At 56.3% G+C, this 25,637-nt stretch overlaps 1 protein-coding gene across 1 annotated transcript in view; it reads left to right on the top strand.

Annotated features, from left to right (window-relative positions):
* CHST8 (carbohydrate sulfotransferase 8) overlaps positions 1 to 21,890 on the top strand; it is a 66,406-nt gene extending 44,516 nt beyond the window's left edge. The window contains exons 2-3 of the mRNA XM_059905005.1: positions 20,176 to 20,213; positions 20,784 to 21,890. Of these exons, the coding sequence (XP_059760988.1) occupies positions 20,176 to 20,213; positions 20,784 to 21,890 (1,145 nt within the window). The remainder of the gene's footprint in view (positions 1 to 20,175; positions 20,214 to 20,783) is intronic.
* Positions 21,891 to 25,637: the final 3,747 nt, after the last annotated feature.

Below are 25,637 nucleotides of genomic sequence, written 5' to 3'. Positions count from 1 at the left end.
GCATGATCTCTAAAACGGAAATGGCAGGTTTTTTTTAACATGGCACTTCAGAGTTCTAAAATATGTTCACACAATTTTTTATCGATTTAATTGAGGTATAATTTATACACAGGAAAACACATTCATTGTGCGTTCTGACAAATGTATACCATCATCCCAATCGAGATATACAACATTTCTTTCATCCCAGAACATTCTTTCATACGCCTGCTCACTCAACTTCCTCCGCGCCCCCATCCCCCGGGCAACCACCGATCTTATTCTGACTCTAGAGATTAGTTTTGCCTGTTGTAGAATTTCATGTAAGTGAGATCCTGCAGTACATACAGTGTGGCTTCTTTTGTTCAGCGTGAGGTCTGTGAGCTCATCCATGTTGCCATGTGTATCAGTAGTTTGTTTCTTTTTACAGACAGTAGCATTCCATTGTATGGATATGCCACAATTTGTTTATCCATTCATCTGTTGGTAGGCATGTTCTTAGAGTTTACTGTCACGGCATACCTGGACACAGGTAATGCAGTCCTTAGTGAAGTTCAGTAAAGGGGTGTGACCTTACACAGCCGTGCAGCCTTGAGTAGCTAGGAGGGGGGCTCCATGAGCCAGGAGACCGGACATCACTTCACTCCAGCATCACTTAACCAAAGAGCCCTAGGAAACAATGCTCTGGCCAAATAACTGGTGCATTTTGTTAATTTCTTCCAAGGCATGTATTTTTCTCGAAGATGCTCTTGGCATTTTCTTTGGATGCTACTTGAGTTAGTGTCCTGCCAAGCAATATTAATTCTCCTTTTTAATTCAGGGTAATAGTAATTGAGGGGCAGACCTGCAGAGCAATGGGTTTGGGCACATGCACGTCAAACGGACTATATATCATGACATCAGACATTTCGAGAAAATTGCTTTTCCTCCCTGAATGCCAAGTCATAAATAATTTCAGGTTGGGAAGAGCTCTGGTAAGCATGTGCTTGACTCCAGGGAGTGGCCTGTAAATATTGTGAACCGTAGAATAAAAAAACGAGGGGACAGATTTGTGGGGTCACTTCTAGTCTGGATCTTGCTATAACTCTTTGCCCCGCCCAGATCTGCTTTCGCAGTGATGCACCCATCACCCGCCACCGGAAGTGTGGGCTGCTGATGGCTCACAGCTGCACCCTTAATTCAGAGATTTGACTTCGGCTGATAGGAGCCTCATCTGGAAGGTGATGCCTTCCTCCTGGAGGTGACCTACAACCAGACACACCCTGGTTAACGTGCTTTGGGTGCAGGGGACAAACCGAAAAAGCCCTGATTTGTAGCACTTTCCAATGTCTGTGGTGTAACTACTCCCACTGTGGCCAATTCCAGGCTACCTTGCAAAAATAAATAAGTTGCTTAGGAGTGTAAGCACGTGCCAAAAAAAAAAAAAAAAATGACATTTAAAAGGCATGGGAATGATAAACACAGAATTCAGTGTAGTGGTTATCCTGGCCGGGTACCAGGGATGTCTGAGAGGGGCTGAGGGAGTCTGGGTGATACTGATACTATTAATAAAGCTCTGTTTCTTAAGCTTGGTCGTAGATACTTGGATGTTTGTGCCCTTTTTCTTTGTACTGTGTACATTATATGTTATATATCTTCTTTTGCGTGAATGAAATGTTTCATGACAAAAGCAATTCTAAAGAAGACTTTTAAGCTTTGAACTCGTCTTCACCTACACACATAAGGCATGGCTTTTTGGTAGAGACTGTGGAAGCAGCTTGAAGGCTGGTCTTGACTCTCCCTGCGTCTGCCTGCTGGGTGCAGCTACAAAGTTTACACCCCTAACAAGCTCTAAGTGTGGTCCCGTGGATGGAGATTCCCATTTCTCTCAGGATGGGCAGCAGGAGGAGATGAGTGAGGGCCTGTGGACAGAACTGCCCTGTGCAGCACCTCCTCCCATCGAGGACCAAGGCATGCTGCCCTCAGGCCTGAGGCTAGATCTGCGCCCGCCTCACCCAAATCAGTTCTTCTTTTGACCCAGAGGGGCTATTAGAGACAGGCCATCCCACTGTGTGATACTTAGCAATCGGATCTAAATTTGCCCCTGGTACTTAGCAGCCCTGGGCACTCTGCTTTTCATCTCCCGTGGATGAGCTCCTGCCGCCCTCCCCAGAGTCCCCCTTATCATCCCATTTTCCACGTGAGGAGATGCAAGACCGGAGCGAGTCTGGAACCGGGCAAGGCAAGAAGTGGAAGCCACAGCTTCTGGCAGGAGGGCTTGCTCTTGCAGCCACATGGTGCCACCTGCATTCTGGTACCAGCACCACTGAGCGGCTGTGGCCCTGTCCCCTCCAGCAGCCGAGGTTCCCTTCACCAGAGCCTTCTTTCCCCGGGGTTCACTTCTGCTTGCAGCCTGGGTGGGGCTCCCAGCTGAGGAGGGGAAGATGAGGGTCTGGTCCACACCTGGGCACCCAGGAGCTCTACCATCTGAACACAGTGGCTGCATGCCCCTTCACCAGGTTGTTCATGTCGCCCTTTCCCCTGGGGAACACATTCGTCCGTGGGTACCAAGCCACTGATTTCCCATTATAGAGTTGGTAAAACTGAGGCCGCAGGCCAGTGAACAGCTGCTGCTCATGGGCTCCGTGGGGACCCTCACAGCTCGGACCCTCAGGGCCAGGCCACCTTCATTAATGCAGAAGCCGGTGCAGTGAGGGAGCAGGGACCACAGCCCAGGGGGAGGCAGCCAGGACTGAAGGCAGACAGCCAAGGAGAGTCTAAAGAAGAAACTCAGGCTGGGAAGCTCACGTCCCACAATTGCACACAGATGCCTGAGGGCGTCAGAGAAGTTCCAGAAGCTGTTTCAGATACGGCCCAGGCTGAAGCTGGAGGGAGGCAGCAAGGAAAGTCCCCACCCTGAGTCAACCCCCTGAGAGGCCGTGCGGAGTGGGAGTGGAACGGGGGAGCTGGGTGCTGAGGAGAGGGAGCAAGGGCAGCCCGTGTCCGTGCTCAGCAAGACCCTGAGAACGCAGTAGGCGGGGAGGAGAGCAGCCCCTGGGGCCCAGGACCACTGGGTTTAAATCCCAGCTCAGCCACTGACCAGCTGTGCGCCCTTGGGTGGCTTAACATGTGTGCATCTCTGTCTCTTCATGGGTCAAGTTGGGTCAAAATAACACCGACCCTGTGGGCTTCTGTAAGGGTCCAGAGCTTCTACAAGGGTACCTGGAATCAACAAATACCCTCACTGACAAGGAAAACAGGGTCGGTGTGGGAGCAGAGTGGGCTCTTCCCTGGGTGGCCCCCAGGGTGGTCTCTGGGTGCGGTGGGTGGGCTGCTGAGGTGGGAGACCCAGCCTTCTAGGATCAGAGCCCCAGGGAAGGGAGGCAGGGGCCCCTTGCAGAGGGTGGGCACGTGCGGTGGGCTCACACAGTGCTGGGGTCTTGAAAAGATTGGGGTCATTGCGCACATCAGGCGAGGAGGGGCCGTACCAGGCGCTCAGATGGGTGGCTCCTGCCCTTCCTCTGTCCACAGGCTGCATCGCCTGAGTCCTGCAGGGCCCAAGGGCCTCTGTGAAGCCAGAGCCTGGGTTAAGGGTGATCCCAGGCAGCTGACGTGACTGAGGGGCCACAGCACCCAGACGCAGGCCTGAGGGGTCAGGCCTGGAAAGACCCAGACCCTGCACCAGGGTGGTCTATCAGGCCTGCCTGGGAAGTGGGGTCTCTCCCCAAGGACAAAAGGCCAGGCGTCTGGAAGCTGAGAGAGAGAGAGATGAGGCCTGGGAAGGGTATCCTGAGCAGGGTGGTGACAGCATGGGGGCACTAAGGAGACCCTGATGGGGTCAGGGAGTCTGTGACTAGGGGAGGTTACCGAGTGGGGTCAGTGGGGGTTGGAAGGATGCATTCTTGGGCGGGGGCCTGTCACATGTCCACGGCTGGTCACAGCTGAACTCAGCTTTTCCAGCTGCACACAAAACTAGATGCCCTCACCGGGGGCTCTGGTCCCCAAGCAAGGGCGTGTACTGGGACAGACCCTTTCTCCTTAGAGTCTCTTGTTCATTCCTCTCCAGAGCTGCCTGGGCCACCCCTCCCTCCACAGCCCCCTCCCCCAGCCTTGGGCCAGGCCATCCAGTCTGCAGAGACTCTGCCAGAGGAGAGTGCCGCAGCCCCACTCCGCCAGCAGCCAGGCTCCTGGGGCCCACCTTCTCAGCTCCCTGTCAGGGGCCCAGAACTATTGATCCTCTTAATTGGTTGCTCATAGAGGACCGAAGGGAAAAAAAATAAGCAAAGCAAAATAAAACATTCCTTTTAACTTTCCACAAGTGTGGGCACCAAAGCCTCATGGTTCTCCTATGAGACCCTGGACACCGGGTGTCCACCCCCGGAGGAGGGAGAGGCAGCCATGGGCACTGGCCCAAGCCCCTCGGACTGAGCTTCCCGCCCAGGACAGCCCTTATGTCCCTCAGCCGCAGGTAAGTGCACCCCCTGCCAGCCCCCGACCCTCCCAGCCATGCCAGGGAGGGCCTGAGGATTTCATTATGAGCGCAGATTATTATCAAGTACAAGGGGGAGTGCAGGGGACGTTATAAGCTCTCCTTTTAATAACGAATCCCATTTCCTCTTGCAGTTGGTTTTCTTGCAACAGATGCTGTTGCAGAAAATGGAACAAAATGGAAAAGACGAAAAGGCGAGTAACTCAGCCCCAAAGCATTCCCAACAGATGTCAGGGACGGCAGGGCACGGTGCCCGAGGCCCGCCCACCGCACCCTCGCCTGGCACAGAGGCACGGCTGCTGCCACGGCGACCCATATGTTTGGATGATTCTCAGCTTGGCTCGGTATTGGGGAGGCTCGATATTGGGGAAGCGTGGAGCCGCCCTCCCGCTGTTCAATAACTGATGACCGTTTTTCTCCAATTAAACTGAAATTGAAGGATCCTCAGACTTAGACACCCAAGTAAAATAATTAGTGCTTAAAATGTTAATTGTGCTCAGATGTGCCTTTGCCTCTGGAAGCTGTCTGCAAGTGAGCATGCAGGAAGGCAGTCCTTGGTGGAGAGAGCTCTGCCCCCGTCCACCCCCTGCCACTGCCCAGCAGGCTGGCCTCCCCAGGAACCCCAGAGTGGGCAGCACAGGTGCTCATTCTGTCCATGTGATGCCAGCATGATGGCTCTGTGAGACCTGCTGTGACCCCCTTGCCTGGCCAGCCCACTGTCCCCAGACACAGATAGGCAGTGTGGTATAATGTTTAGAACAAGGGCACAAAGTCAGACAGGTCTAGCCTGGACCCCGGCTCTGCCACCCACAGGGCCAGCAGTGTGGACGCAGGCGGCATACGTGACCTCTCTGAGATTCATGCTCTCATTCATGCAAAACAGGAGCAAAACCTCCCCTGCTGAAGTGCATGAGACACCCTTGGGTCCTCAGCGCCCACCAGGTCCCAGATGATTCATTCCAGAAGCAATGGACCCCTTTCACCAGGACCAGGAGGGTTGGGGGTCGAGGGCAGGGCCATTGTGTTCTCTCTTCGTGGGCTGTGCAGCCTGCTTCCCCTGGGAACGGCTATTCTTGTGAGAGGAAAGGGTGTGAGGGCCGCCCACACCCTCCCCGGTCCCACCAACCTGCTCGCCAACTAGGGGAAACATCTCCCTGCCTCTGGAGAGGATTCACCCTGCCCCGGGCATTTCCTGCTCGTGACTCTGCCCACTAGTGTGCCCCAGTTCTATTCTCTGCGGAGACGACACGTGTAAGAGGCTTAGGCTCCTTCATGCTGTGCGTCCCAAAGAAATCCACTTAGATATTCCGTGTTCCCTGATCCCCCGCATAATAAGATTCCTTTATCTCTTGTTGTCATGGGAAGTATATATTAACTGATTAATATTAATATGTTGGCCGATTAATATTAATACCGAACCGGTTCATACTTCACAAGGCAGGGATGTTGATGAGCGCTGCAGAGCCCAGACAGCTGTTGGGTTTCTGCAGATCCCGGGGGAGACGCTGACCCTCTCCACCGCGCCTCATTATGGACACCATGTCATTAGCGGTGTTTGTCAGAGCTGGCATAGAAGTGTGTTTGGACTCTGAGTGTGGCAATTAAAATCCTTGCCATCCAAGACAGCATATTTTATCATTTAAATAGCATTTTTACATTCTCCTAACATATTTTCCCAGTAACGTTGTTAAATTAGGTGATAAAAGGTTATTTCTTGCTTCTGAAGTTGAAATACGTTACCATTATTCCTTATCTGCCTGGAATTAGAAAAGTTTTGGTATTATATGTTCTGAAGGTTTCATTATCAAAATTTGCCAGACTTTATAAAACAAACAACATTGTTTGAGGGGGAGGCCCTTGTTTTAATCAAAGATGGACAGAAGCTTTGTCTTCTGACGTATTGGAGATTGCTCTCAGCATTTGGTGGAAAGAGAAGTGCCATCTTTTGAAGCGGCCAGGATGTACACTCAGGGCTCAAGGGGGGTCAGAGGGGGTGCCGGCTTACCTTTGACTTGGAGCTGTTACCTACGCCACCTCCTGACCATCAAGGAAGCCAGAGATGGTCAGGGACTGAGCTTCCCGTCCATCTTGCCCACAGGGAAGCCACAACCAGAGGCTGCATCTCTGGCCAGTGGGGCTGGACTGGAGCCTGCCTGTGTCTGTGTAGCCTCCTCATCCGTCCGTCACCCCTCCAGCTACCCACCTGTCCAGTCCTCACCCAGCATCCATCTCAAATCCCTTCCCTGATTGACATATACACACTACTATACATAAAATAGATAACTAATAAGGACTTACTGTATAGCACGGGGAACTCTACTCAATACTCTGTAATGACCTATATGGAAAAGAATCTAAAAAAGAGTGAATATATGTATATGTGTAACTTTCACTTTGATATACAGCAGAAACTAACACAATATGGTAAACCAACTATACTCCAATAAAAAACATTTTTTTTTGAAATCCCTTCCCTGGACCTCAACCCATCCATCCACTATCCACTTTCCATCCACACCCCCATCCACCAACCATCTACCCACCATCCATCACCACCCACATGCCATCCTCTTCCCTTCCCACCCAGTATCCTCTGTGCTGTCAGTGTGCCACTCACGTGCCATCTCCCCAACCATCACCTGTGCTGCATCGCGTCTGATGTGGAAGACACCCTCTGTGCACTACATGAGCCTCCCCCCAACCCTGATTTCCCCACCCACACCTCCCAGTTATATGTGCCATGAGCAGCGGCTGGGGCCAATACCTGGTCACGCATCACTTTCCCCCAGTGCCCAGCATCCCTGAGTCACCCCGTCTCATGACCTCCAGTGGGCACACTGTCTTTGATGTGGCATTTAAGGCCATGGGGCTCCTCCGAGAACACATCTCTTTGCCTAGGAAGAGAGTGCCAGAAGAGCTGCTGTGTTCCCGTGGGATCAGCAGACCTCCCCCCAGAACTTGACCCCAGTCCTGCCTCCTCCCATCACCTTTCCCCCAGTTTGATGCCAGGGACAGGATTCATTTTACCAACGAAAAGGCTTGGACTCTCACAGACTTCCGGCCAGAATGGAGCGTCAGCTGGTCTGGTGGGAACTGTCCAGGGTGCTCTGTGGCAGCCCCTCAAGTGTTCGCCCTCCTTGCGTGCCAACTCCAGCCTCTGCCCTGCCTCACAGGGACAGCCATTCCCAGCCACTGGGGGCATGGGTGACAGCCTCTCTGACAGAAGACTTCAGCGAAGGATGGGAGCTGGGGAAGCAGGGCTGTGGGTTTCTTCCTGAGCCCAGGCTGGGGTCCTGTCTAAATCCTTGGCCAACCTTGAGGTTGACTTCAGTTCCTCTGAGCTCTGCTCTGCAGGGTGATGTCTCGGGGGAAAGAGATCACTCTCTGTTGACCATCTGAGTGAGAGATGCCAGCCCAGGGGCACCTGTCTGCAGGCCGATTGGCCCTCGTTCTTCCCGGAAGCTCAGCCCCGAAGAGCCATTCTAGCCTGGGCCATCCAGGTCCTCCCCCGACCCAAGACAAGGCTGCAGACTGGCAAATGGCCCCAGTGTGCTCCGGAAGCTGTCCAGTGCACAGAGGAACGGCATACATGGGTTCCTGGGCCCTGACCTCAGCTGGCTGGTGCCCTCAGTCGGGGATGCAGCAGGGGAGACAGTGGTTGAAAGCTGGAAATGATATTCTCAGGATGTCCACCACCCATGAGCCTCCTCCAGCGCCCAGAATAGTGCCTTCCTGCGGATTTCCAGCTCTTCTGAATCCCCTGCCATCTCCAACCACAAACTCTCACAAAAACCTCAGGCATTCACGCATCCCTCTGCCTGATGCCACGTGTGTCCTGGGCACTCCTTGCCCCACATGAGCTATCACACAGCAGCCCCTCGTTCTGTAATCACCTCCCTAACGAACAGAAAACACTCTAGTCGCCGTTGTAAACATCCCTGGTGTGATTTATTGCCATCATCACAATATTTTGTTTGGAGCTGTAAACCTCCAGACATAAATCAAGTCATTAGAAGGAATGATGTTTAATCCTGCAGAAGAAGCCTCGGTGGGCTGCGCTGCTCTCACCCAGCCAGAGAACCATTCATTCTAGAGAGGACGGCCCCAAACACACCCACGTGGGCAGCCCCTCAGCTCCACCGCACACAGGCATAGAAGGACAAGGCATGAGCCAGGTTGCTTTTGTTTTGTGGGATTGCACATTCTCAACTGCAAAGAGGTGCCCAAAACGCACGCCCAGTAATCCAGACAGGAATCTTAATTCCGAAGGAAATGCACACAGCCGGGAGGGGATGCATCTGTGCCTGTGATCTGTGCTCGTCGTCCTGAGAGCAGCTGCTGGTTGGACTTCAAAGGAAGCAGAAAGACAGCTCAGAATATCTTCTTCAGCTTTCTGTTCACAGTGGCCCTCGCCACCCTGTGAGCAGCTATTACACAGGGACCATGTTCTGTTTGCAAAGCGGGCGGGTCTAACTTCCAGAGCTTTGCTGCCAATGTGCAGGCCAAGGCTAAGAGAACTGAGCCTTGAAGGGAACGTTCGGGGAGCTCAGACAGTGCCTGCCAGGAACCCAGCAGCCCCCGTGCCCCACCCAGGCAGTTCCCTGTGAAGGGTGCCTCTCAGAGTTAAGGTGACATCCCCAAAATGCTGCTGACCAGAGGGGCACTGGGGTCTCTGCTGCTTTGGCAAATTCTAAGTACACATGACAATTGTGAAAATGCTGGATGATATTTCCAGTGTGTAGTTCTACTTAATATTCTTGTGCTCAGAGCTAAGAGGGTATTGTTATGCAGTGTTATGTTGGCTCGTGTTTCAAGGATGTTGGAAGTTTGGGCTGGGTTGTGTCTAGACACTGTTTCCAGCTTCTATCTGCAGGCCTTACTCAAGTCTTGGGTCTCTGGTTCAAGATGAACAAACCCAGGGTGTTGTCTTCCCCCAGTGGCTCCTCCCTCCCCCTGGACCCACCCCCCAGACAGCATTATGCGGGGCACCCCAGACACTTCCCTCGTCCTCACCCCTCATACCCCTGACTCACCAAGCCCTCCAGCCCTCCCACCTGGTGGTTCTCCAGAATCTACCCTCCCCTTTCATCTCCCTGCCCTGCGTGAGTTCAGGCCCAGCATTGCTCATCTACATTAGGGTTTAAGAATCCCGATCAGTTTTTCCTCTTCCTTTAGGCCTTCGGTTTCTGCAGGCCATTCCCCAGTCGCCTCCAGAAAGACCTTTGAACATGCAGCCCGCAGGGCCCCTCTGCCCTCCTCTTTTGTCTCAGCCCTGCAGTCAGTGCCCCAGGATTGGTTACCTTTCGTGAGCTGGGCGCTGGGGACACAGGGCCTGTGGGTCTTTGCATGAGTGCGTGACGTGGGTGTAGAGCCCAGCTCCAGCACGCTGTGATGGAGCAGTGGGAGGACAGGTTTTCTGTGCCCCCAGGATGGCTGGGGATGCCATGGTCAGCCCCCAGCCAGCCAGGTCCACTGCTGGCTGGGCCCCAGGGTGATGAGCTGGGCAGAGCCAAGAGCTGGCCAGACAGAAGGGAGAGTGAGTGGGTCTTAGCCAGATGTCCAGGGAAGGTGGCGTCTCCACAGCCAGCCGCTGCCAAGGCCAGGATTAATGCCTTACCTCTTGGAGGACCCGGCCAAATCCTCAGGCCGAAGACTTCCTGAGCTGCTGGTGGCCCGGTCCTTGGCTGGACCGACTCCACTTTCAAGGCCCTGCCTTGGGGTTAGGGTTAGCTGTGGACTGCAGCTCTCCAGACCCATGGCAGAGAACAGCTGGGTTGACTGCCAGGGCCCCCTGCCTCGCCCTTGCCATCTGTGAGTCACCAGGGGCTCAGTTCTGCTCAGGGGCACACAGGATGATCCCTGAAATGCCACTGCCCCTCGGGGAGGCGGGGGGGTCCCGATGGTGCTGGAGGAGACACTGGAGAGAGGATGGGCCTGGGAGGTGCTGGAGTCGGGCCCAGGTGCCCCTCCGGGCACGATCAGTGGACAGCGTGACTGCCGATGCACGGCCATCTGGGGCGGCCCTCTGAGGACCCGCGCATCCACCCCGAGCCCCTGGGCGGCCCTTTGCAGTCTCAATTGCAGGAGCCCGACTCCCCCCTGGGAACCTGGGCTGCCTCCCTCACCGAGCGGCCCCTGCAGCAGGTGGGGGGCCCTTCGAGGATGCATCAGCTAGGACGGATTTACTGTTGCGGCTCTTCAGGGTATCACAGGCAGCAGCTGTGATGGGTCTGACAGCCACAGGACAGCTCAGTAATTGATGCCGCGGCCGGAACGTCACATCCTTAAGCCGGCTTGAGCCGGCCCGATCATTATCTTGTGGCCAGGCCATCGCGGTAATGAGGCTGCCCCGCCGGCGGCCTCTGATGGCCTGACTCGGCTCCGGTGAAGGAGAGTCTGTCACAGGCCTGGGCCAGTCGGTGTTTTTGGCATTTTACCTGCAAACAGGCAGCCCCTCAGTGGGGCCATCTCAGCCTCAGGCTCCAGAATGACTCACCGTTTTTATTTTCTGGCAACCCCCAGCAGGATCTCACCAAATTAGGCCCCTTCCTGCAGAGCTGGCTGGAGACCAGTCACCAGGGGCCCCTGACAGCCGAACAGGAGGAACATTACATCCATCCCATTTAACCTGGTCACAGCGACTCAAGAGCCGGAGCCGTGGCTCCCCGTGGGCTGTGGACAAAGGCAGGACTCAGGCCAGGCCCACTGCTTGTGCTTCAGGTAATTGGCTGCGTCTGCCCTGCTTTCTGTCCTCTGGAAAGTGCTGGTCCCACACCATCACCGACCCCAGAGAGCCACAGGCCATGGAATGTGCCCCAGCTCATACACCTGCCCCCCATCGTCCCTCCTTCAGCTGCCCTCTGGACATCTGCACTTGGGAGACCCGTAGGCATCTCAGACTCAATGAGGATCTGCCCCCCTTCGCAGGAAGTGCCACCAGCACACCCCTGCTGCTCAAGCTGGAAGCCAGGATCCCTGACTCCGCTTCCAGTCAGTCCCCAGGTCCTGCTGACCCAGGGGCCCACTGGTACTAATCCACAAGGGCCCAACTCCACATTTACATCAGTAGCTTGGCATCTGCCATGGTAGGAGTACCTACACGACGGAAATCAGCAAACACTACAAGTTAGGCTCCTCCCCCACCCCGCCGCCCACGGAGCCAGTTGTTAAACATTTACCAGCACACCTCCTACTGCCGACTGTTCCTCCTGAAATATTCTTCACACGTTTCCCCACTTTCTACCGTCGTCACCTGGGGCCAGGCCTCAGACCTGTCCTGCGCGGACAATGGCAACATCCACGGACCAGCCTTTCCGCTCTGGCTTCAGCTCTTCCTCTCAGAATCACTCAAATTCAAAATAACTCGCAGCTTAAAGCCCTTCTAGGCTCCCCTTGGGGACTTAGGAGAGAAGTTAAGGACCTGCTACCTTTGCCGGGACCAGACGGCCCCTTTCTTGCTGGTCCTCCCTGCAACCACCATGGTCCTGCCATTTCTGGACACCCTTCAGTCTCTGCATCTCTGCATCCCATGAGCCCTGCTGTCATGGTCAAGGCCATCGACCTCTGCCAGGAATGCCCTCATTACCTTCAGGTGTCAATTAACTGTCACTGCCTAAGGGAGACCTCACCTGATGCCCTGGACTTGCTGGCGTCCCCCTCCACTTGCCGCCTGCCACGTCCTCCGTGACTGCCATCACACTTGGAACCACTGTTCAGCGCCTCACCTCCTGTAAACTCCATGAGGGCAGGGCCACGACTGTCCCGTTCATGGCCAAGACGCCGTCACTGGTGCCTAAGACACTGCCTGACACGTACAGTGCTCAGTCAGTGTGGAGTGAAAGGACAGACGGTGGTGGCCTGCCTGACTGTGTTCTGCCACCAGCTCCCGCGCTGCAGGTGCCGCCGGGGGGCACCGTGACTTTGCCGGCGAGGGTCACGAGCTTGGTTCTTTCTCATCTGCAGCAGCATTCACTAGCTCCTGCTTATCCTTCCAGGCCTGTGTGTGCTGAAGGAATACATAAAGGAAAGAAAAGGTATGGCTTGCTCTAAAGCGTGTGCCACGTGCTCCCAGAAACCGTACATGGACGTGAACATAGCCTCCCCGCCCAGCGCAGGCCGCGGCACACAGCAGGAAGCGTGCGTGTGTGCGGCACAGAGATGTGGTGTGATGCGTCCCCTTGGCACACATGGTGCAGCAGCACGACGTACCAGGTCCTGTTCCAGGCAACGTGCCTATGTGAGGGCGCAGAGCAGTGCGTGGCACGTGCGCTGGGGCCACACACACACCCTGAACGTGGTGGAGTCACCCCCAGGCTCTGACACAGGAGAGCCTCGAAGTGGGAGCTGGGGACCCCTCCCCTGTGGACAGGCGGACACACGGAGGATGCCCAGGGACCCCCCACCCCCACCCAACCAAGTGATGGGCAGATGGGTAGGGGTGGGGCGGCAGGACAGCTGTTGGCTTTGCAGACCCTCTGACTGGCTGGCTGGTTGATTGACGGGCAGCTCCAGCGCTCCACTCTGACAGCTCCAAGGGGATTCACAGCCAAGGCTGAGCGGACAAGGAACTACCCAGTTGAAATGTGGATCCTAATCTCAGAGGCGAGGGAATGGAATCGCTAAACAAAACAAGTAGTGGGCCGAGCTGTCAGGTGCCCATCAGGCCAAGACGGGAAGATTCCCGCTTCCCTCCCCCGCAGACAGGTCCCAGAGGGCCTGTGATCGTGCGGGAGCTGGGCTCAGGGAAACTCAGCCGGGGCGAAGGTGTCCATTTGATGGGAATACCAGTGGCCGGTGGCTTCTATCCTGTGTGCTCTCTCTAGGCCCACCACTGTGCATCGTTTCATTTACACCTTTGTGGAACTGGGAGAGGGGTATTTTTATCCCATCTTCCTGGCGAGGAGACTAAAGTTGAGTGAGGTTAAGGTCACACAGCAGTGTTCTTGTTTTCTTTTTTCCTTCTTTTTAAATATGCTGACCCCTTGTTAAAAGCTGTGACTCAGAGTGGAGTCTCTAGGTTAAGGGAGAGGAAGCCCTTGCTCTGGTCTGGGGCCAAAGGTGACCCCACTGTGAGTTTGGTTGTCTCAGAGCAACTTGAAGAAGTTCTCCCCACTCCCCAGAGGCTGAGACAAGAGGACAGAGCCCTGCAGGGCCACCTGCTGTCCCGCCCAGGACCATGTGTGGCCTGACCCCCGCCTTTCCCCAAGGTCCACACTGACTACAGAGCCACCTTTTGGTTCCAGGAGCAGCCGGCATCTTTGTCTGGGGCCCCCTGCTGCCTGGAGCCCCATTTGCCTGCCCTGGGCCCTGGGGGCAGCAGAGGTGGCATGGCTGTGAGCTGAGGCCCTAGCAGAGAATTTAATGAGTTGAATTTTCCAGTGAACACAAGTGAGAATTTAAGGCCCTTTGGTGAGGCTTCTTCCATCTGAATTCTGTGCCTTGAGTCCAGGCTGCCCTCTAATTGCTGAGTTTTGCATCAAATCTGCATAAATTAACAATCTGCCCAGATGAAGGGAGCAGCTCACAATGAGGCAGACAGAGGCCGAGGGGCCGGTCAGGAGGGCTTGCCCCTCAGAAGGGCAGAGCCTGAGCTGGTGGGAGAAGAGCCAGAGGAGATACAGCCACTGCGAGGACCCAGGAGCAGGCCCTGGCCAGGTGGCCCCCAGGTTGCAATGGGAGGGAGCCAGCTGGGTGTGACCTAGTTCTGACCACACAGACCCCACACAGCCGGGGTGGGGTGGACAAACCCTCAGCCGGCGCAGCTCCTGTCTGCATCCGGCTACTCGGCTGGCACCTGCCACCCAGACACACAGACGCTTCTCAGGCTACCAGGCCGAGCCGGAGAAGCCCAGCCGGAACCCTGGGCTGCACAGAGAAGCCCAGCACCCGTCCCCCTCTCCAGGGCCAGCTCTCAGTCCAGGAAGCCTCGGCTTTTTCACAAGCGTTTACTGAGCTCCTGCTGTGTGCCAGACCTTGTGCCAGACTCTGTCTGACACAGTTTCTGCCCCAAGAACACGGAGAACTAATACAATCCTTCGTTACTAATTGGACCACCCAACCCAGCAAGGGAAGTGTTTTCTCACCTCCTCCAGGCTATTCCTGCCCAGTGCTCTTAAAGCCCTCTGAAGTCGCTTCCCCCCTGTTATGAATTGAATTGTGCCCCCCCCCCAAATAGGTTGAAGTCTCAGCCTCTAGTACCTGTGAATTTGACCATATTATAGGCTCTTTGCAGATGTCATCAAGATGAGGTCATTAGGGTGGGCCCTAATTCAAAACGACCAGAGGAGAAGGGACAGGTACATAAGACAGCCATGTGAAGACAGAGGCAGAGGTTGGATCTAAATTGCCACAGCCAAGGAACATCTGGGGCAGCCAGAAGCTAGACGAGGCAAGGAAGGACCCTCCCCTTGAGGCTCCAGAGGGAGCAGGGCCCTGCTGACGCCTTCATTTCAGACATCTGGCCTCCAGAACTGTGAGAGAATAAATTATTGTTATTTTTACTCCAACCTGTTTTGTGGTACTCTGTTACAGCAGCCCTAGGAAACTACTACACCCTCTGTGAGGGTTAAGTTTATATATCAGCTTGACTAGGCTGTGGTGCCCAGATGTTTGGTCAAACACCAGTCCAGATGTTACTGTGAAGATATTTTTTAGATGTGATTACCTTTATTTTTTTATTTTTTGATGTGGACCCTTTTTAAAAGTCTTTATTGAATTTTTGTTACAATATTGCTTCTGTTTTATGTTTTTGGTTTCTTGGCCCTGAGGCATGCGGGATCTTAGCTCCCCGACCAGGGATGGAACCCGCACCAACCCCTGCGTCGGAAGGTGAAGTCTTTAACCACTGGACCGCCAGGGAAGTCCCTAGATATGATTACCTTTGAGTTAATAGACTTTGAGTAAAGAGATTACCCTCCACAATGTGGGTGGGCCTCATCCAATCAGTGGAAGGCCTTAGGAGAAGAGAAGGAGAGAATTCTGCCTCCAGAAGGCCCTCAGGCCCGAGCTGCACCATCAGTTCTTCCCTGGGTCTCTAGGACGTGGCCTGCCCTGCAGATTTCACCCATCCTCCACAACTGCAAGAGCCAACTGCTTAAACTAAACCCTTCTCCGCATATATATATCCTATTGGTGGTTTCTCTGGGGGACCCTCATTCAGAAACCTTTCAGACTCCCTGCAGAGGGGGGCCTCGCAGCTCCCTCAGGGTCTCTCCCCTGACCCAAGCAGCCAGCACATGCACCCTGGCTGCTGTTTCTCCTGCCAGCATCCCAGCCTCACACCTTGTAGCTCGTCACCGCTTGCGTGAGGGCCTGCACACTGGCCAGCCAGGGAGGGCTGCCCCAGGGCATGAAGACCTCTCTCCCAGTACACATGGTAGGTACAGGATCAACTTCTTTCTAATTGGGATATGGAAACAGCAGAGCAGGGCAACGGTGTTCATCCCACCAGATGCAACTGCCAGGGAATCTGGGGTGGGACCGATGCTTGGAGGCAGGATCTCGCACGGGAGGCAACCGAGGTGCAGTGGGGGACTTGCCTTTGGTGTCTCTCCTGGCTCCGCCCAGCCTGAAACCCCTGGAGTTTCCTGGCCTGATGGGCAGCATAAGTGAACATGTGGGTGGACAGCACAGATGGGTGTGGGGATGTCCATCATGCAAACTCAGCCGCCGGAAGGGCCAGGCTGTGGAAAAGGAGCCAAGGAGACCCAGCTCAATGCAGGAAACTCTGGGGAATCCAAGGACCACGAGTCTGAAACTGCGGACAGGGCAGGGACTCCGCACTTGCACTCATAGCCTGTGGCCCCTCCTGGCCCCTCCAGTTCTCTCCCATCTCTGTCCCTCTTTGTGGCTCTGACTCCTTCAGGACAGCCGTGCCTTCCCCAAGGCTGCAGTGTTTAGAGTGGCAGGACCCTCCCCACTGCCCATCAGGGCCCAGGGCTGGGACTTGAGCAGCCAGAACAGCAGTCACTCTCCTCAAATGACCAGCCTGGGGCTATAGGGGGTCAAGGGCTCATGAGGCAGCCCTTTCTAGGCACTTGAGTCCTGTTTTGACCCACGTCAGTGTCACCTGTCTACACAGCCAGACCGAAAGGCTGGTCCCCAGCCCCCACCCCCCGTGGGTCCTGGGCATCCAGGATTGGGACTTCTGAACTGAACCCAGCAGGTCTCCCTCCTGTGATTCAGAGAGGAGTGGTGGGCTAGGGACCGTCCTCCCCAACAGCCCACATGCCAGTGACCCCCCTCCCCAGCTCTGCTGCAGACCCAGGCTGCATGGCCTAATTATAGGGCTGGCCTCTCACTCTCATCAGTCGCTCCATCCCCTTGGCAGGCAGCCAGGAAGCTTCTTCAGCCAACGGAGGGCTCGCAGTGTGGAGCGCGCTTGGCAGCCCCAATAGCCCACACCGTGTTTACTCTCACCGCTGCTCACTGCTATTGTACTGCATGTGCTTCAACCACTCTGCGAATCTCCTCTGTCCAGAAAGAGAAAGTGGTCGTTTATTTCTTTCCGTGCAGGGGGATAGGGCTCCCTTACAGGTTATTAATATTATGCTGAAGGGAGAGGACAGGTGACTCAGACTCTGAAAGCAGAGGGTGTACATGACTGGCCTTGGGGGTTCCTGCAGCAGGGTAGGCGTGAGGGAGACAGGCGAGGTGAGACGCAGCATGGTGACATTGGATGGAAGAGAAGGCTGGGGGCATATGGCTTTTATCTACCTCTTAGACTTATTTGGGGGCTGGGCAGGTGGTGTTATGTTGAGGCCAAGTCCCCCATGGCAAGGGTTCCGGGGGCTCCTGGTGACAATACCTTCCTGGTGCTGCAGCAGAGGCAGGGCCCTTCCCGGGCCGCTCCCTGGAGCTGTCCAGGGTCCTGAAGTGCAGCTCTCTGGGGAATGCGCAGGCCCCAGGCTCAAGATGCCCAAGGCTCCTCCTGGCCGTCACAGGCTCAGAGCTGGGGGTGGTCTTTGCTTCAGCCTTTATCTGAACAGTGTGTGAAAGAGCAGCTTCCTCCAAGAAAAAAGTAAGGACACTGGGACCCTGGCCAGCGGGGCCATTTCCGGCCATTTCTGTTACATTTCCTTCCTTAAGTTTCTTTATTCCAAAGTGGCCATGTGAGATAGGCTCACAGTCTGCAAACAAGCTGCCATACGTTTAAGGGTCACGAACATGCAACTTGTGGCAAACTCAGGCTCCACATAAGATCTGTTGTTGGGTTTTCCACAAGATAATTGTTTTTTTTCAAAGGGGACAATTGCAACCAGGTTGGCTTTGTTGGGCAAAAGTGGCCAAGAGCTCAGGAGACTCACCCAGCCCTGGGCTCTGTCCAGCAAGGACTTTCTCTCCAGGCTGGGCTCAGAGCTCTGGCCCGACCTGTCTTGGAAACCCTTCAGCCTCAGAGCCCTCCTGTGCAGTCTGCACAGATAAAAATGGGTCAGACCTCACAGCCCACCACCCTCCAGGCTGAGGGGATAGAGCTGGTGGGAGGTCACAGCCGTAGGGGCTGTGACTCTGTAGGCATATCCTCATCTGACTTCACCTGCTGGCAAGATGCCTTTTGTAAGTGGCTCCTCAACCCATTCTCGGCCAAATCTGGCACGACTCATTTGCTCCAGAAAAGGAATATAAATAAGCACCATCGCACCTTGACAAGTTGACAGGATTGACAAGCAGAGTAAATTCCTGTGTCTGAGGCTCTGAGGAGGAAAGGTGATTTAGCAGAGCCAGCTGCCATCAGAAAATAATTAAGGAAACCCGGAAGCATGAAGGAAAACTGAGTGTGCAGAGGGTCCCTTCTGGTGAAGGGATCTGTGATCATTGGCTGCAAGAGGGAACTTGCACGTATCAGAGGGAAATGAGCTCAGGAAGCTCATGCTGGCGACTGCCACCTGAAGAGATGTAGAAGGGCGCGGGGAAGGGGGGGCGGCAGAGGGAAGGAGGCTCTGGGCTGAGAAGGGGACCCTTTGAGGGGCTTAATTCTAAGAGGCTCCTGCCTCAAGGTCAGGCACCCGCTGCTCACACCCCACCCCCTGAGGGGTGCAGCCAGTTCTACAGGGAGCTTCCCCCTCTCCATGGAAGAATCTGGAAGGCCTGTTTCAGGGCTCAGCCACATGCACACACATATAATGCACATAAGCTGGGGGATGCCCAGGAAGGTGTGGACACTCTGCCCTTTGCCCAGGGAAGGGTCATCCTCTGGGCAAAGAGGTCAAAGAATAGTATTGCAGAGAAGAAAGATGCAACATAAGTTGTGCCTTCACCTCCACCTCTCTTGGGAGACGGAAAAGGTCCAGGCAGGCTCGGAGAATTTAGGTTTTCCAGCCCAGGGGTGACCCTCACGTTCCCCCACTCTCACTTGCAGATGAATGAAGGAGAATTGTGGGCACATCCTCAGACTGACCAGTATAAGGCCAGGGTCATAGCAGTGGCTGAACCTGTAAAAATGGACCTCACAAGGAATCAGCAGAGTCCCTGGGTCAGGGACAGAGGACCTGGATGTCCCCTCGACAGCTGGGCTCCAGCCACTGGACCTCCGCCGTGTACACAGCGACAGCAGGGGAAGTGCCTTCAGAACAATCCCCACCCCCAACAGCAAACAGAACACAGTCAGGTGTGGTCAACATGGCGCCCCATTGTGCCAGTTGGAAGTTGGAGCTTTCCACTTGTTTAAAGGATGGCCGGTTCTGACTGTGACTGTGGCTTTTGGCAAAGCCTCAGAGCAGAAATGTCCACTCACATGGCACAGGGGCAGGAAGAACCCCGATGCCTCAGAGGCCAGGCTGGGATGGGGAAGGAAGCCAAGACTCCTAAATAGGTTCCCCCAAAGGAAATCCTCTCGTTCTCCTAGGACCTCCCCTGAAAAGGACCAAACTGGGACCAAACGGAGCAAAGCAAAATCCTCTCCTCTGGTCAAAGATTCGACTCCCCAGAGCTTAACCTGAGCGGCCCCCGCCCCAGCGCAGGCAAAGCACCTCCTTGGTGGGCAGAGCGAACAGTCTGGAGTGTGGCCAGTGATGCACTAATCTCTCTCCATCTCCCCCTAGTCGCCAATAAAGGCTCATCAGGCAATCAATCACTGTGCTGGCCTCTCTTCAGCCCATTGGAGGAAACCAGGGTGAGCAGGATGAAGCCAGCTCACCCCGGCGCCCCAAGACCAGCTGAGATGGCCAAAATCGCAAAGCAGATGCCGAGGTGAAGGAACTTTCTGGAGCCAGTGGGGAGGCCCAAGTCGGAGGGGAAAGAGTGTGTTGCACTCCCAGGCCTGTGTGCCGAGGTATGGGTACGAGTGTGTCATCTTCAAGCACAGAAAGGCTAGAGCTAGGACAGGGTACAAAGAGAAGACGGACAGATCTTCCCGAAGGGCGCTTCCCCATGACTTAATGAAAGTGTGAGGTGGGGGCAGGCTGTGAGGTTCCTGGCGGCTCCACTGGGCAGGTATGTGGGCACCCTTGGGCAGGGCGCCTTCTGGACCCTCCTGATGGTCACATCAGGAGGTGGGACACCCAGAAGTGAGCATCAGCTGGGAGCCAGTGGGACCAAGTCTCTGCTGCACCCCCACTCTCTGCATGGGTAGGAGAGTGGAGGGGCACTTGCACTGTGCCATGCCTCTCCTCCCACCCACCCTGAACTGCCTTTTCCAGCCCAGGCACCCACAGTCAAGAGCCTGTAAGCAGGTCCCTGTGGACCACATGATACTTCCACTGCTAATACTATCCTCTCTGTTTGCTTTTCAGGAATAAAGTTCAACATCAGGCCACAGGAGCCCCACAGCGTGAGTTCTGAGAGTCTGATGAATCTCAGCATGGGCAACCTGGGGAAAGTTGGGGAGGGCAGGGAAGAAAACTCAGAGCTCACAGTAAATCCATTCTTGCAAAGGAAAATGTGTCCTGTCTTTCCGAGGAGCCTTGGGAACAAAACCTGGGACCTTGGACCCATGAATTTCCCTTTCCCGTTGGAGGGCGGCTTTGGCCTGTGCTGATAGAAGCATTACCTCTGAGCCTGGCTCCTGCAGGCCACCAACTCCCCCGCCCACCCCCACCCCCCCGCCCCGCGTCACCAGGAGGCTATTCCTGGGAGACCTGCGCCATCTTGTGGCCTAAATGACACTTGCACCTCACACCACGGCCTCTTGAGGGGAGAGGGGATTGTGGGGGCTGTTATGGGGGCTCAGACCGAAGGGGTCGCATCCTGCAGGGCCAGCCTGTCCCCCTCCCCCTCACCTGGGAAAAAACGCGGTCTACAGAGGGGTCAGGGACCCCGGCCGTGGCGAGGGCCTGACCTGTGTGACCCTCAGTGCCAGCTGACGTGTCCACCCTGCTAACCAGTTCTCTTCTTGCCCCAGGACCTCCCATCAGGCAGTTCCCAGGATGGTGACTTTAAGGCACCCACAGAGAGGGTCACCCGAGACTTGCCCAGCCGGGCCCCGAGGGGCCTGAACCTACAGGTGTCCCAGGAGCCTCAAGCCCACCTAAACGTGGGGGCCCGTCTGCGATCCCGGCAGCGCCGCCGGCGACTGCTTATCAAGAAAATGCCAGCTGCGGCGGCCATCCCGGCCAACAGCTCGGCTGGTACGTTCGTCCGGCCAGCACCCCGGGCCCTGGACGGCCGCTGGGTCAGCCTGCACCAGAGCCAGCAGGAGCGCAAGCGGGTGATGCGGGAGGCGTGCGCCAAGTACAGGGCGAGCAGCAGCCGCAGGGCGGTCACGCCCCGCCACGTGTCCCGCATCTTCGTGGAGGACCGCCACCGCGTGCTGTACTGCGAGGTGCCCAAGGCAGGCTGCTCCAACTGGAAGCGGGTGCTCATGGTGCTGGCCGGGCTGGCCTCGTCCACCACCGACATCCAGCACAACACCGTCCACTACGGCAGCGCCCTCAAGCGGCTGGACACCTTCAACCGCCAGGGCATCCTTCACCGCCTCAGCACCTACACCAAGATGCTCTTCGTCCGCGAGCCCTTCGAGAGGCTGGTCTCTGCCTTCCGCGACAAGTTTGAGCACCCCAATAGCTACTATCACCCCGTCTTCGGCAAGGCCATCCTGGCCCGATACCGGGCCAACGCCTCTCGGGAGGCCCTGCGGACGGGCGCCGGCGTGCGGTTCCCCGAGTTCATCCAGTATCTACTGGACGTGCACCGGCCCGTGGGTATGGACATCCACTGGGACCACGTCAGCCGGCTGTGCAGCCCCTGCCTCGTCGACTATGACTTTGTGGGCAAGTTTGAGAGCATGGAGGACGACGCCAACTTCTTCCTGAGCCTCATCCGCGCGCCGCGGAACCTGACCTTCCCGCGGTTCAAGGACCGGCACTCGCAGGAGGCGCGGACCACCGCACAGATCGCCCACCAGTACTTCGCGCAGCTCTCCACCCTGCAGCGGCAGCGCACCTACGACTTCTACTATATGGACTACCTGATGTTCAACTACTCCAAGCCCTTCGCAGACCTGTACTGAGGGGCGGGGCCAACTGGCCGTGGGCGGCCCAGCCCCACCCACTCGCCTGTCCGCAGGGGCACCCCACGCTCCATGGCTTCTCACCTGGCAGCTGAAATGCACCCAGAGCAACAGGGCTCTGAGGAGGCAAGGAGCCGTGCCTGCTGGGTGGTGCAGGCCCTTCAGGGGGGGACAGAGGCCCAGGCCTTGGATGGGGACTCTGGCCTCTGTCCCATACCCGCTTCCATACTCCTCAAATAAGGAAGATGCTGGGGGGTGAGCTGGGCACGCCAGGAGTCCCAGCTGCCCATACCCAGCTCTACCAAGAGTCAGGATGACCAGGGAAGTCTGAGGCCCAGAGGACAAAGGCCCCAGCTGTAAGGGATTTCCCGCATCCCTTAGCCATTGCCTTGTACCAAACCACAGGGTTTGCAGCTTTTCTATGACCCGGGGGGAGGTTCCCTTGGAATGAGGTTCCAAATAAAGCACATGGTTTCCAGAGCAGCCGTGTCCATACTCTGTGCGTGGGTGGGGAAACACAGGGGCCCTTCCCCGTGCTTTCTGGGGCTCCTTCTCTCTCCTGAGGACAGCCTGAGCCCCGCGCCTGCAGACCCTGCCCAGGGGAGCCCAGGGCACGAGCAGAAGAAGCAGAGGACCCAGCAGCTCACTTTCAGGGTGCCAGCAGCATCTCGCCTCAGGCTCCCAAGGCCACGTCTCCATCAGTAGGGTGCTCCTGTCTTGGTACCAGCACGTTCATCCCCGAAGAAGATAGACCTGTCCCCGTGGAGGACCATCAAGGTCCCTTTTTGTCAGTGCACTTTGTGGGGGGCCCTCTGGGGACTGCCAGAGCAGTGACAAGCTCTCTGGGCAAGCTGCTATTTGGGGGCTGCCCCTGGGGTCAATGGGACACTGCACATGGGTCTCAGGGGGTGTGGCATTTCCAGGCAGGGAGTGACGCCATCCTTGGCTTTCTGAACCCTGGGATAAGCAGGGCTTTGGCCGAAAGATGTCATCTGCAGATCCCCTGACCTGGCCTTGACCCCTGACTGCATTCCCTGACAGAACCACTTCAAAGCTACCAGGATTGCCTGCCCCCATGTGAACCAACTCTGGGGCAGGAGGAGGAGGAGCTATAGAGGAAACTTCTCCTCCAAAAGCATACACTTTCACACGCAGAGATGGTCTGAAGTTGTCAAAAGGCAGGGTGATTCTTGAAAGGTCTCAGAGAAAGTGTTTGTGGGAGCTTTGAGTTTGGGTACAACTGTGGCTGTCTTGGGGTCTTGTCTGCAATGGGAAGTGCTGCGCGGCTGTTTCTAGGGGCTGTCTGTCTGTCTGCCACTGCTGGGTCTCGTCTCTCTGTCAGCCTCTCTGCCCGCAGTCTGCCGCATGCCCTCCTGAATCTTTCTGTGGCCTTTCTCTCCCCAGAGCTTGCTCTCTGTCTGCTCCCACTTGCTAAGGGAGATGCTGCCAGACCCTGAGGGGGCGCTGCTGCTCCCCAAGGTGGGACATCCCAGCCAGCTTCACACTAGCATGAGCGGCTCCATCTTTCTTTCTGGGCTCTGGAAAGGTATAAAGGCAGAACAAGAGGCTTGAGGCTGCCAACTGCCTGCTCAGGGCCACGTGTATCCAAGAAGCCTGAGCAGGGTGAGGCCTCCGCTCGGGTTCCAGCTGAAAGTGGCCTGGGCCATCGGACAGAAGGAACCCAGAGGGGCAGGGAGGAGGCTGGGGTCAGGGCCTGAGGGATTCACAGGTGTGGAAGGCAGGAAGGAAGATGGTGAGAGGCTCAGAGACGCCTCAACACCTCAGCCAGGGCCAGGTCAATGTGAGAGGAGGCGGCGGGGGGGGGGGGGGCCTGGCTGACCATGACCCAGAAACAGCTGCCCCTGGGCTGCGGTGCTCACAAAGTGAGGTGGAATTCCTAATGCAGAAACAGTGCGTCTGGTCAAGGATGCATTTGGCGAAGACTGTGGCAGCGTCACTGGTCTTCTACTCAGCAAGAAGACACCCAGAAGCCGGGCTGGGGCAGCCTGCAGGGCACCTTCACCCACTGCTGCTGCTTGGAGGCGATCAGGGTTGCCCAGGGACCATCCTTCCATGGTGTGAATGAGTGTGTGTGTGTGTGTGTGTGTGTGTATTTGAGGGTAGGAAAAGACATCTTGTGTCATCTCTCAGAGACAGCCAGGCCTGGGTTGGGCAGATGTACACACAAACACATCCATCAAAGAGGGGCTTTCCTTCTGGGTGGTGATGGCAGAAACACAGTCCAGGCAATGACCATGATCACCGCTTGATGGTCCCCAGTATGAGCTCCAGAAGCCCAGCCCTGAGACCTCATCCTGCACCCACTGAGATGGTGCTGGACCCAGCTCCAGCCCCCAGGGCCAGACTCATATAGCTCTAAGGACAGTGGACTTAACTGCCAACACAGGAAAGTGTGTGTGTGTGTGTGTGTGTGTGTGTGTGTGTGTGTGTGTGTGTTTCTGGGGGGCGCATGGTGAGCATGTGAGTCTATGTGTACGTGTATAAGTGTGTGTCAGTGGTGTGGTAGGTGTCAGTCTTATGGGCATCTGTGTCTGGGGTGAGGGGGTGTGTACACGTGTGTGAGCCCGTATACGTGTTGGGAGGATGGGGGGAATGTGGGCCTTCCTCCCTCCTCTCTGCGACCATCGCGTGCTGCCCCTCCCCTGCCCCTCCCGCCCCATTTAACCTGTTTACCACTTCGTGGTGAAGGAGGGGGCCCTCTGGGTCAGGGACCCAAGAAGGGGTCACAGGCTCCTCCCAGGGGCCAAGCCGGCCCATCAAGTTGGGAAAATAACCACTGAACTCCCAGTGCCCTTTGCCAGTTTGGTCCTCCAAATAGGCCCTCTCTGGGGCAGCCCACAGCGAAGTCCCTGCAGCGGAGACCTCCCTAGACATGAGACCTGCTCTCTAAGTGGTGAAGAGAATAAACATCCCCAAAAGCCCTAGAGTCCCCTGGGGAGATGAGATGTGAGGTCCAGCCAGATGGTCAGACATGAGTTTCAGTTACCTCTGGCCTCCCAGACATGACCAGACCATCCTATCTGCTGTCACCATGGGCCTGGCCACCCACAAAAGGGCCCAAGACAGAGGTGGGCAGGCAGTGGACGGAGGGACAGTCATCCAGAACCCCTATCCCCTCCCAGGCAGGGCCTGTTTACCAATTTCATCCTCAGGGTTGAGACCCCTCGGTGGGGGAATGGGAGCCCCAGGAGAGCCCTGAGGGCAGAAAGTGGTCTCCCCTCACTCTCCCCATCCTCTTAGCCCTTTCCTCTCTGGGGAGCACCCGTGGCTAATCATGGGAATTTTGTCCTGGTATCTCCCCCGACCTCACCCAGAGCTGGGCACAAGGGGATTACTGTTGACCTATGGGCCCAGGAGTGGACCAGGGTGGTCTCCAGGAACTGGGGCTGAGCAGGGCTGAAATAATCCTGCCCCTATGCTGCTGGGTACAATGACCCTGGCTGAGGCTGGGGGAGCTGTCCCTGGCATGGGGAGTGTGCTAGCCCCGGCTGATCTTGCTGGATGGAGGGGACTCCATGGTCCACGGGCCCAGGCTCAGGGGAGGGCACGTGACAGCCCTGAGCTTTGGTTCTTCGGGGCGGCCTGGCCTGGCGGTGAGGCCTGCGCTGCTCCCTGACTCTTCATGCTGCCCAGAAGGGCCCTTGGCACAGGAGGCTCGGCTGTAAGAAGACAGCAGAGGGTGGCCAAGGGGGCCGCTGGGGTTGGGGCCACGTGGGAACAGACGCT

This window comes from Balaenoptera ricei, chromosome 19 (assembly GCF_028023285.1).
Source record: "Balaenoptera ricei isolate mBalRic1 chromosome 19, mBalRic1.hap2, whole genome shotgun sequence".
NCBI lineage: Eukaryota > Metazoa > Chordata > Mammalia > Artiodactyla > Balaenopteridae > Balaenoptera > Balaenoptera ricei.
This window is presented reverse-complemented; position numbering and strand designations above follow the sequence as displayed.